Here is a 13,094-nt window from a genome sequence, read left to right on the forward strand (position 1 = left end):
ATGATCAACTCCAGGAACCTACAACTAGTTCTACCTCTGTCTTCTCATACACTTTCTTACAGGTTTGTGCCTGCCTGGAAGGCTGTCACATGCATAAGTCATGTCTGTCAATCTGAAAATGTACTTGGGTTTTTGTTTTCCAAGTAGGAAAGAAACTTCAAGGAAGAAGTAGCAAAAGGTGTGAGTGAATAAAGATGCGTTTGTGCATTTACTATACATGGGAGCTTTGGCTGGGTTTGGTTTTGTTATGAGCTTGCAGCATTAGAGGTGTTTTTAAAGCTCATTTAGTTCACCGATAGCAGAGAGTTTCTGCTAATCCTTGCTGAAGCCTTGATTTTTGACACAGTACTTAATCAGCATGTTGCTTCTCAGTACTACCAGCAGCACACAAAAAGTTGAAATGATTAATCAAGTTATTTTAGCAGATTTCAACAGGATTAAGAATTAACTGGAGTTCACCAAAATTTTCCAGCTGAGATGCAGACCGGGGTTTTTCTTCTACTCAGGACAGCAAGTTAACATGTAACAAGACAGTTTATCTCATTTGGGCAGTGCTTGTAACTTAAGCTTAAATGGTGCATAGACAGGTATTTTCAGTGTAGAAATGGCCACAAGTTTCTGGCAGAAAAATGTTTTTCAGGCTCAGTCCTTTAAATACTTTGAAGACCATTCATTTGCAACCTTTTTAAGAGAAAGAAGCATCTGAAAAGAAATAACTGGCAATACTGGGTTTATCTCATTTGTTAAAATTCCACTGGGACTGGGACTGGTAGTCCAAGGGTACACTGGCCTGGTAGATGGGGTTTTACATACCCCCAAACACCAGTGAAGTTCAGCTCGGGATCTGAACCTCACAGCTGAGGCCCATCTCTTGGTGAAACTGAAAACACTTGCTGCTTTATGCTGGCAGCTGGAGTGTACAAAATAAATGTTTCAAAATTTAATTTGAAGTGTGGTTATGGTCAGAGAAGTGACTGTACAAAGGCATCTCTTACTCAATAGATATGCTCCCTCTGTGTCCTTCAGGCATTTCTGCTGATCTTACTGATTCAGAACAAGTAGTTACTACTGTCAGTGCTGCAAAACTAGTAACACTGGTGCAAAGAGCTGGATTCTCCCCTGCTATGTGCATTATCAGCAAAAGTATTTGCTATTTTCTAGTGCACATTTTGAATAATTGGATGATGGGCCACAAGGGAGAATAAAGCAGCTTGATTTTTCCAACTGAAGAGAGATTTTTGGTCTCAAAATCAGAAAAAATTGACTGGAGAGTATTTAAACTAAGCCAATCTGACCAGAATGACTGAGAGTAAATCTGAAACACCTCCATGTCATTTTAACATCAGCTTTTAGAGGCCCTCTTAAATAACACAGGCAAACACTGGTTCCTGGCTTGTTTTTGCAGGCACTATGTTGCCGTTTTTCCTTGACTCATGTTTCTTGCTTATTGAATGTTGCCGTGATGATTTTCAAGTTGATAAATAAATAAAATCACACATGAGAAACTCTGAGGGCTGAGCAATGGAGCAGTAAGGTCATAGAAAGAATGGAGCGTGTAATTCTAAAAGATTTTTCTGTGGGACATGCTGATGATACTTACTGGAAAAATTCTAGACTGCAAAGCAATAAATCTGATCTTCAAGTGTGGTTTTACTTTGAAAAACAACAACGTAAAAATGCCACCTTTGTTCTCAACAGATCTTTTCTTTGTACATATGAATCCAGAGATGTCTTCCGTTTACTGCATTGCCAAAAATAATTTTCTTCTGCTTTTTTACTCTAGTTACCTTTGAAAAGTCTATGTAACTCCAAGGACCATTGGTTGGACTCTGTTTCCCGTTTTGAATCGGGAGCATTGTTATTCCTGCTTTTTAGTTTTCATTTCTGAGACAAGAGGTGAAAAATATTTAAGCACATGAAAGTGCAGATACTTGCCTCGTGGGAATTCCCAAAGAACCTAACCTGTGTAATCCTGTTAGAGTCTCCCTCTGTATTTATGTGTTTAACTACTTCAGAAAGTCCATCCCATACCAATTGAAGAGTCATTCACATTCAAGCTTGATTAATGATTAATCGTATCAAAGAGAAACAGTTGTGATAAACAGCACTTCTGGTCATTGACCTCCATTCCTTGAAGTGACACATGAGAGGGAAGGATCCCAGCTCAGTTCGTGCATCCTAAGCTAAACTGTTTGCCTGTTTTACTTGAACAGAATCTAATGTGGGAATCGCTGGCATGCAGAAAGCATGACATATGACAGCATTTTTGCAGGGTTTTTCGAAGTGAAGTTGCATGCTGAATACATGCATCGTCAAATACAAATATCTGAGTTCTGAAACCCCTCCTGGAGGGGCTGGGCGAGAAGGAGGGAATGTAGCAAAAAGCTCTTGCAGAAATGAAATTAGTGTGTTTTTGTAGCACTCTTGGGCACCTGTTACATGTGAAATTCTAAGAGCAAAGTTACGTATTTTTGCCTTTCTCCTGGAGATTTAATACTTTTTTGGACTTCAAAAAAGGCAATTTTTAAACAATTCCATGTTTTGCAGAACAGCTGGAGTGATACAGAGGATACAGAAAAATAACAATCTGTCTACCAAACTTCCATCACTTAATCCATTACTTTATGTTTAAAATAACAATAAAAAAATGACTTGAAGAATAGCTTGTTGATTTCTAACTGTGTTAATGCAGCTTAGCATATAAATTTACAAAAGCAGAATAAGACCCTCATGAAGAAGCAGCCTCATAACGATAGCAATATATCTGTGAGATGGTGGTAAATAAGAAATGTCTTCTCTAACAGAGCTAATTTTTCTTCTTCCCTAAGTGTATATGTATTAATAAGATCTCTTCTTATTTCTTCTAGGCACCAGTAACAGATGTGCAGTTTGGCCCTATGAGACTTCATCAAAATCAACTTCAGGTAATACAACAGTTCAGACTGAAGTCTTAATTTCTAAAACATCACAGATGTTAGCTTAAAATTTATGACTGGAATTTTTCGGGTATAGAGATCTTCACAGAGCATTTTTGTCAAGTGATAACGTGCACCAAACAGATTTTTATCATGACATTCTATGTGATATCCTAAAAATCCTGCCTAACTCTTTTCTCCAACCATCTCTCAGCTCATAAAAATAGAGCTATCTGTAGTTCTTTCTGCTATCAGTTACCTTGTAATCAGTTTAGTGTGTGCCTTGTTTTGTGTTTTACTGGTAGTCAATCAAAATCTCATCAAAGTGATACTAAGCCGAACGTCCTGTCAAGGTCTATAACACCAGCATTATTACTAGCATCAACCAAACTTGCAACGTCATCACAAAAGATACGAAGTGAGCTTGGCAAAGTATGTTTTTTTGTTATTCATTGTTGACTGGCATTAAGTCATCCTCCTTTATCTCTTTATTAATAAAGGTCGTATGTCAGTTGTCCCCTTATTTTGTCTGGGATGGGTATGAGGTTTGCAGATACATGACTCCTTTAGACTTCCTCTGAAAATTCTCCTGTATCCCAAGGCATACTGAACCATTAATAATCCAAGATGTTCCTCAGTCAGTAATTACAAAACTCCTGAGTGAAAGTAATCTAGACCTGATAATTTGAAAATGTCTGTCTTCAAGAAATGCAGTTCAACATCTTCCTGAGCTATTGTCAGAACAGACAGTAATATCATCAAACATCGGCTCTTAGGACAGCCTCATGCAGCTGTTCCCCAAGTATAAATCAGAAACATTCCTCGAATATTTCTGCATCCTTTATTGTATCACTTTTGTCCAGTCATAGGCCACTCTAAAATTCTACCAGTTTATCCTGGTAATATAGCTGGCAGGTATGAGGGAAGGAGAAGTTACACAACATCACATTTGTGCCAGAGTCAATCATACAACTCAGATCTGCTGACTTTCTGTGCTATTGCTGAAAACCATTCTTCCACTCTTAAAGAGTGTTATAAATTAACTTCACTAAATATAGCCCAAACTATGATATGTTTTTGCAAACAGTTTTGCAGATTGCTATAAAAGGAATCTGAACTAATTGAGTACAAAGTCCTTCATTCTTACAAAAATATGCAGTACATGGAAATGTTAAGATTTACTGGTAGACATTCCACCGGCCTGGTCCAAAGTGTAACCAGCACTGGAATTCCTAAAATCACCCAGAAGATAAACGGCAGTGGGATGTGGTGTGAGTTACACATGCTCCACGTTATTATCTGACCAGAGCATGTATCTAAGTGTGGTTTGATTAAATTACTGAAAGATTGGTGTCTTGGGACGATAGACCAAATGCTGGTTTAGTTATCCATCTTTCCCAATAGGCTGCATATACTGAGTCATCCACAAAATCAACACTAACATAGATCTATAGTCTGCCATTCTGTGTATTCTTTCAGGCAAAATAAGTTTTCTTCTACAAAATACTATCCTGACGCAAAGCATAATCACGTCAGTGAGAGTCTTCCTTAGCAGACTTTATGTTTACCTTCTGTACTGTATTCAATTCTAGAATTTGAAATACATTTTAGAAGGAATTGGGCCTTATCATACTTGGAGTATGTAGGCATTGTGTTGATTTTTAAAAAGCTCAAAGAGATTAATGTTATTGGCAATTACACAGCAAATTAGGACAGAGCAAGTACTGGCTCATAGATCTGACTTCCAGTTCTGGATTTCAACCACTGTGATCTCCTTCTGTGATATAAATCCCATGGCAAGCTTTGCATAGGAGTCACATGGGGACGTACTCCATATACAGAGGTACTGCTTATGATTTCAGTCTTGCATGAGTTCATCTTGACCAGCCTGTCTGTAGTTTCCAGAAACCCCGCAGAGAGGGCTGCATCCAGTACTTTGGGGAACTAGAATGAGATGAAAAGGAAAGCACATTTTTTATCATGCCATTGAAGCACCATTAAATATTAATTCACACAAGGTGAACCATGGCATTTTTTTTCCTGGAATATGATCCTGGTGAGAAAAATAAAACCCAAGAACGGTTGTATGTGAGACAATTTCAGTGAAGAAAAGTAGACTCGTTATTTCATGTACACCCTCTGAAACATGGGCATCTAGTCTCAACTGATTGCCTAAGCTCTCTTTGTAGCTAATGACGAGAGAGCCACTTCCCAAACTTGTTCATCCCATGTGGATATAAATGGCTCTGGCAGACTGTTTTATCCACTTGAAGCACCTCTGTATACAGACAGTTATAAAAAGCAGTAGTCTGTAGAAAGCAATTCTGTTAAAAACAATGGATTAAGCCTTGGCAGTGGCTTTAAAAAACATGTTAAAAACAGGCAAAAGTCACAGAAGCTACTGTATGTGTAAGACTTGTTTGTAATGATTCACTGTCTGTCTTTAACCCAGGTACTTTTAGTGTTTGCCAAAGAAGATAACCAGAGTAACGGGTTCTGTTGGGCATGCGAGAAAGCTGGATTTCGATGTAATATTGCCAGGACACCTGAGTCTGCACTAGAATGTTTTCTTGATAAACACCATGACATTATCATTATTGACCATAGACATTCCAGATATTTTGATGCAGAAGCATTATGCAGGTAAGCACCATGTCAGTGTAATTAATGTTTTATTATATAGTTAACACATCATCAAAGTTTTTTTGCTTTTGTATGACCCTTTTATAAAATCTATCGAACATTGATATTTTTTTGGACACATGTCCACTGGCATCATCAAATAATGTTGCCTCAGCTCTTTACATCTGATAGCTGCAGTGGTTTTGGTTGTGTGCTATGATATTTGAAGCTCAGTCTGGCTCGATTTCTTGCCATAGTGAACTGGTTTGGGTTTTTTTCCCCCCAGATACCCGGTTCCTTGTTTGCACATTAAATTAACTGCAAAGATCGCATGTGCCACCAAGCAATTTAATGAATACATTCACTTCATTAGTGTTCTGAATTTTTTGAAGTGTCACTTGCTGTTGAGTAACTCCAGATGCAAATAAATAGGCAATATTTAGTGTGCATGTTTCCATACCTACAACGTTTGAAAATCTGTTACGAAGAGCAAAGTTACAAACCGATTCCAAAAATACTTTCACAAACTGCTGTAAAGTATGAAAAAAGGCGAAAAGGATTTGCCTTTCTGAGTCTCTCCACAAAGACTTGACAGGCAGTGGTGCCTTGCTTCAGTGACTTTCCAGTGAAATACCCCTTGGGAATGTGTCTAGACTAAATAACAGTCTGTGGGGTGGGGGTGGCGGGGTCAGATTATGTACCCTGGGTGAGTGTGGTGGGTTCAGGGCACTGGGACAAAGGCTCTTCTCCTTGCTAAACTAAAGTAACTAAATAAGATCTTTGTCAGGCAAAGACTAGATATCAGCCCTGTTCCCCTTGTTACATTTTTACCATTCTGTCCCAGAATAAAGTAAAATGCTCCTTAAATGAGTGAGGCCAAGTCCTTCAAACAAGTCCATTACATGCTGTTTCAGAGGGGAGAATTTTTGCTATTCCCCCACTGAGCATATTTGAGGTTTAGATTAATCTACATTCTCTGTCTTTCCTTCATGGAGTCTCAGATACTGCTAAATTTATTCTCCTTTCTTAGTGGTCCAGCAGGCTTGGGATTTTATTTTTGTTTTGTTGTTAAACCCTTTAAAAGAGACATTTTAAGAAAAGTACTGTGTGAAGATTTTCTAAAGTCATGTTTTCTGAAATGCGAACTTAAAAAAGTGTTGCTTTTTATTTAAAGGTCTATCAGAACAACGAAACCCTCAGAAAATACAGTCATTATTGGTGTAGTACGAAGGTAAATACTCATATCTTTACTTTCACGTGATCCACAAAATGTAAATCTTAGCACTGGAAAAGTAAATACTACATTAAAAAACTTGAATTAGAACTTCTTACTGTGCTAGTGATAATGTGTTATACCATATAGAGTTTTCACCATCCTTGACTGCAGGACTGGGACCAGATTTTTTATTTCTAGTTTTCACTAAAGCGGTCTCACTTTGTTTTGTTTTGTTTTTTTTCCCCTCTCCGGATCACTGGAGGCTTTAGGAGTATGTTTCAAATAACCTCTGCAACATCATGTACAGAACTGTGCAACTGCCTCATAGATCTGTATTTTGGTATTAATAAAAATAACACTTTGAACCTTTCTTGATCTGTCTTTCAGTCTGATTAATCTCAGCACAAACAGGAGATCTGCTGAGTTACAAAAAAAGATGTAGAACAATTTGATCAGTTTAAAGTAGCATCTGACCGTAGAAGTTTTAAAAATTAGACTATATTATGACATCTCAGTGAAGCAGTGCATATGCTTTTTTCCTCCTCCTCCCTCTGAAAACATTACTTATATATCATAAAATAATGTAAAAGTAACAAAAATGCAATATATTTAATCTGAAATGAAATAAATGGAGGATAATTTCCTCAAAGTACAACTTTGGGAGTGTCCATTTCTCAGAAAACATTTATTCTGAAAACCAGTTCTGAGGTGTTGAAATTTCCCATTAAAAATCCTGTTTTCCACCACCATCTCTAGTGAACAAAAGACCCTAATTAAACTTTTCAAGGGATTCCATTGTGAATATCTTCTTTAATGTTTTTATGCCGGGAAGTCTTCTGACTATGGTAACCATTGCTTCTAGAGTCAGAATTGTCTTTCATCGAACTAATACAAAAGCAAAGAGAAAAAAAGGGGCGAAAGAGCAAACAGTAACTCAAGAGCTTCTTCACGTACATCAGAGAGAAAGATATCTGTGGTTCTGTGGGCCAGCAGTTCCTCTCAAAAGTGAGGAGAGCTTGGAAGCTGGGCTTGCTGACTCACAATTAGGAAGTTGCTTAAAAGGGGATTTTCCCTGCAATTCACTTTTGTCTTTTCAAAATGTTCACGTTGTGTGTTGGGACAAGCTAATAGCCCCCTGCGGTGACAATATCTCAGAAGCTTGAGTTCTCAAACTTTTCAGATGTGTCTAGTATCCCTGGCTACTGGAAACTTCAGAAGTGAGTTTGCCTTCCACTGGGACTGAGTTGACTGTGTCAAGTTCCCATGTGCTAAACACAAGCATTCTCAAGTTGCCATTTAGGATTTCACCCACAGAGAACTTTCACACATTTCCTTTCTTGCTGCAAGAAGCATATTTGTGAAAAAGTCTGACATTTAGCCAACAGCATATGGAGGGTCTTCTCCTTCATTTTCCTGCAGTTCAGTTCATTGTTTTTTGTTTTGTTTTGTTTTGTTTTTCCCTGCAGAATGCCTGTCCTCTTTCTTTGTGCTTCTGGGAGGCAGCATTACCAGATAGCTGGCATGAGGAATGGGGAGATTTTTCTGACAGCTGCCCTTCTCTCTCTGCTTAATCTTGGGCAAACCTTGCACTTTAGTAGGCATCATTCTCTTTATGCATAAGAAACAAGTGCATGGAAAACAAAAATAAGAGGTGCCATAAGATTCAAAATTTCACACATAAATAAAAGCTATTGTGCCATCTGCTAAACTTGACCAGCTTCCGTCTGCTCATTTACAGAAACTTAACATAATGGCCTTTCTTCTAGATTCCAGCCATACATTCACATATGTTGGAGTGTCTTTTAACAGTTAGTATAGCCAAGTTTATCAAAATGATTCAGATGTCTCATTTTAGGAGTATGTCATCCCCAAGTGACCTACTAGAAGGTACTGGATAGGCAACACTAGAAAATCCATCCCACCCAAGATTTGGTACACTCAGATAAGAAGTAATTTCTTAAAACTTTGGCCATGTAGACTTTCAAGTGTATCTTTGACTAGGGACAGCATAAACAACAAAGAATCCAGTACTGAAAAAGAAGGAACAGATCAACAATCTAGCTAATTAATTTGTCTTCTTGAAGCAGTAGTTTTTTGTCATGTAAGCAGCTCATTACATGCAAAAAGGAAAACAACATTTTGGCTTATCCATGCCAAAGATGAACGCTTATAAAAACCACAAAAAATATGTTTTATTCATAGATCCTATAAGGATCTAGCCATATTAGCCTTTAGCGTGACATCTGGGATACAGGTAAGTCAATGGCTTGTGAAAGTGGGTCTCAGTTGATTACAGAAATAATCTCTGACTTTATCATCCTTCTTTAAAAGGCATGCTGATCGTGAAGAGTCATCAATATTACCCCTGATCTCTGCTGGCTTCACAAGGGTATGTGTGTTTTATACTCTATTAGGTTGCTCTGACATTCCAAAATTGTCGTGCAAGAAACTAGTTTGGCTGTCAGTGACTGACTGTGTCAGTAATCCAGCCTGTAAATCCCATTCATGCTGCTCATTCTTATATATATTTCCCAATTCTGAACTACTGTACACCAGTAGAATTAGAATAATGCTGACTAAGTAGGTGGACATTCTCAGCAACACAAGAAGTGGTGCTGAGACTTTTCTACTTTATACATTTATTTCAGAGTAAGTATATGATGCTCTGCTTGAAAGGTTGACATTGACAAAATTGACTCTAGTGACTATAGCAGAGCCAGAGAGCAGCTTGCAATGAGCAACAGAATGTGCTGTGGGAAATCTCTTCTATTAAATGCCAATTCACATCTGTAAACAGGCTTCAGACACTGTCAAGTGCTATTATCTGTTGTTTGGAGGCACCTGAAAAGTACTACATTGAATCCGTTCCTTGGCAACTATTCCAATTAAGCAGGAAAGGTGCTTATTAGTACGTCAGTTAAGTGGATTCCTCATTGCATTAATCTGACAATGGAACAAAAATGTGCATGATTTACAATGTGGTTCAGAATATTTGGTTGCATGCTCACCAGATTTTTTGCTATCCCATCACAATCCATTTGCACCTATTTGCTTATTTGTAGTAAGGTCCTAATACAAGAAATGCTAGCTTGAAAATAACTGTACTTATGTGTACAGAGTCATTCCAGTGGGCACGTAAGTAATCCGACACAGGTTCTAAATTATTTATGAATCAGAGCCTTGGAGATGGGACTAATGGCAAAGCATAGAAAATTTTCTTTAGCAGCCTTGATGTGGTGGCTTACCTTTGATAGCCAGTCCTCCCTCCCAAACTATCAAAGTGTGGCAGTTTAGTATGAACAAAGATTTAACATTCAGGCTTATACCTGGTAAATACAAGATGTTTTAAAAAAACATCAAAGATAGTGAGGTCATTGCTATACAAGCCCCACAATGAATAATTGTATCCAATGGCAGGTATGTTTGTCAGGAAGTTTTGCTTTCTTCTATGTATACAATTTGGGGTATTAGCAATTGGAAACTCATAATAATCTCAAATTTTGATGACTTGAGACACAACATAATTTTTTCACTGTTATTTTAAATAAGTAGCATGAAAGCATATAACTTCATTAAAAGTAGATCATTTTATATATTGATCATGCTGGCAATCGCAGAGAATAAACAGATTGGTTGAACCTCATTGCCATGAGGATCTGTCACCTTTTCAAAATGCAATAACCTGAAGAATTTTCCTAGTCCCAAAAAATAATCTTCTCATGTTGCTTGTGTTAACGTGTTCATTTTTGGCATATCTACTCCTTTTTAGTTCTTTATCAAGCAAAAGAAAACAGAGCTTCATACCCTTGAGTACAGAAATGTGTATTAATGAAATATTTCTAACCTTTTATTTGCAGAGATATGTAGAAAATTCTAATATAATGGCCTGTTACAATGAGTTGATTCAGCTGGAATTTGGAGAGGTGCAGGCACAATTCAAACTAAGGTAATTTTACCAAAAACATTATCAACAAAAAAATGTTAATTCAGCCACATCCTTAAAAGAGTATTTATTTTACTGTACTGTAGTTAATTATAGAATGTCAGTTAGCTGAAGAAAATATGTTAATCGTTAAAGTACAACTTTATTCAGTATGGAGTTTCAATACCTTATTGTCATTACAATAAGAATTATGTGGATTAAATTTAATCAGATGCCTTTTTTTTTTTTTTTTTTTTTTTGTCTCCAGGGCATGTAATTCATTATTTACAGCATTAGAGAAAAGTCAAGAAGCCATTGAGATCACAAGTGAAGACCATGTAATACAGGTTTGTTCCAGTTATTTTTGTAAGTACAGAAAATTGCTCTGTGGACTGACTGTATTTTATTTCATCCATGATTCTTGTACAGTAAGAAAGAGTAAATGTGATCTATCCTAACTTAATGGTTCTAAAAAGATTGGAGTGAGTTTAGCTGTAGAGTAGAATTTTCTCCATTTAAAATATCTTGCATATATCAAGTCAATTTTAAGGGAGATTGTTGCTTCTGAATGAATAAGGATTTACTTTCTTGTTTTTATTTTTTTTAATTATTCTTTTATATCATGAATGAATGCAGCCACTGGCTTGTATGCATTCTTTTCCAAAAATATTGTATGTTAATTTGATGCTCTTGAAAAGCAACTCTAATTGATGTTTTATTTAAATAAAGGTAGTACACTTTTTTTTTTTGCCTAAATCTGATACTGTTTGATGCATCAGAATTCTTGGGCCAACTGTTTTTGAATGTAATCCTCTCTTAAAAATTTCTTTAAAAAAAGGAAAAGAAATTATGCTTAGGTTTGCAGTCCTGAAAAACATCATCTTTATAAGGGAGTTAGTTCCATCCCTAGCTATGAAGGCTGTGAGGAGTGAATGTATTATCAGTAAAGAGCTTGAGTCTAAGCCTCTGGGAGTTATAACATGCATATAAATTGCACCCTCTTTACCCAAATCTTGACAATGGCAATTTCATTGAAGGATGTGCCTTCTTCATCCCTTTTACAAAAATCCCTGAAGTTGTTTTAAATATGTTTTTTCAGACCAAATTTTGTCCCTCTGCTGACAGCCCCAGAATATGAGAGAACCGACATGTGCAAGAGTCCTGGAGCTCCAGCAGGCAGGGCTTTCTCACATAGGAGGGGAACCTTTTGGAAGGAACCTTTAGGAGGGAACATTTAGGAGCAGAGGGCATCCAGTGGCACCCTTTTCATTTCTCTCATATTGAAACATTGTAAGTTGTGAGGCATTCAGTTGCTGTTATGACAGGACCTGTGTCTGTCACTCGGTTAGCGAGACGGTCATGAAGGTGTGGGCTATGGGTCTTCAGTTTTGTTGGGCAAGGGCCACAAAATTGCAGTGAAATGCAACATTCAGTTCAGAGAGAAAGTTGCTTTATTAGATTCCAGTTCTTCCAGTCTGCTTGGCTAGGCTTTGCCGAGACAGGGGAATAGTGATGGTTTGCCGTTACACACAGTAAGATGATGAATTTGTCAATAGATAAGGTTAATATTCTTATGGTATCCCACCATCTAATTTGTGATTTTTAGGAACACTGAGGTACGTTTGAGGTTTATAGGTTTAAGAACTGACAGAGCTCATTTTTCAGGAATTCATGTTGTCTGTCTAAACTCTGGATATGTAATACTCAGCTGTTTCCAAAATTCCCCTCTCTTTGCTCACATGCACACACTCTGCACAACTCTTCTAGCATGGACATTCCTGTTTTGCTTCAGAAAGAAAAACATACAGGTATCTGTCTCAGGAGCAGTACATACAGAGATTTATTTCAGGCTGGGAAAGAGATCCCTTGGTTTAGCAAACAGAAAAAAAGGGATTCTGTTGTGCTTTAAGTATTCTGTTGAATGTTTTTTTGTTTGTTTTTATTTCACAGTACGTCAATCCTGCTTTTGAAACAATGATGGGCTATCAAATAGGTGAACTAATAGGAAAGGAATTAACAGAAGTGCCTATAAATGAAAAAAAAGCTGATTTCCTAGATACTATTAATTCCTGCATAAAGATAGGAAAGGTGAGTAATGGCATTCTATCACTTATAATTTGCTACCTGTAAAAGTTGTTATTGTCCAGGGATGACACATGATGTAACTTGCAGCTTCACAGACACATAGCATTTGCAGCTTTCTTACTCAAACAAGAAGAGGAAGTAAAAAATGCTAATTTTTTAAGGGCTCCTTTCTCTTTTCTTGCTTGGCAGAGGTACGTGTTTTATGAAAATGTGACTTGCTGTATTTCTTTCTAATATACGCTGTATGTAGCAAAAGGTGTGGGAATATCAAAGAGAAATGGGATGGATGCACGTGTTATCCGGTGTGATGTAAATGAGAAAAGAACCATGTTGA

The 13,094-nt window shown here is 37.2% G+C and overlaps 1 protein-coding gene across 3 annotated transcripts in view; it reads left to right on the plus strand.

Annotated features, from left to right (window-relative positions):
• Window positions 1-13,094, plus strand: part of PDE8A (phosphodiesterase 8A) — a 139,811-nt gene that overhangs the window by 98,928 nt on the left and 27,789 nt on the right. For all 3 annotated transcript variants that reach the window (XM_050903002.1, XM_050903001.1, XM_050903000.1), the window contains exons 2-8: window positions 2,868-2,924; window positions 5,368-5,558; window positions 6,712-6,768; window positions 9,085-9,142; window positions 10,611-10,699; window positions 10,944-11,022; window positions 12,626-12,763. In XM_050903002.1, the coding sequence (XP_050758959.1) occupies window positions 2,898-2,924; window positions 5,368-5,558; window positions 6,712-6,768; window positions 9,085-9,142; window positions 10,611-10,699; window positions 10,944-11,022; window positions 12,626-12,763 (639 nt within the window). In that variant the 5' untranslated portion in view covers window positions 2,868-2,897. The remainder of the gene's footprint in view (window positions 1-2,867; window positions 2,925-5,367; window positions 5,559-6,711; window positions 6,769-9,084; window positions 9,143-10,610; window positions 10,700-10,943; window positions 11,023-12,625; window positions 12,764-13,094) is intronic.

The sequence above is a fragment of the Gymnogyps californianus genome, chromosome 11, assembly GCF_018139145.2.
Source record: "Gymnogyps californianus isolate 813 chromosome 11, ASM1813914v2, whole genome shotgun sequence".
Taxonomy (NCBI): domain Eukaryota; kingdom Metazoa; phylum Chordata; class Aves; order Accipitriformes; family Cathartidae; genus Gymnogyps; species Gymnogyps californianus.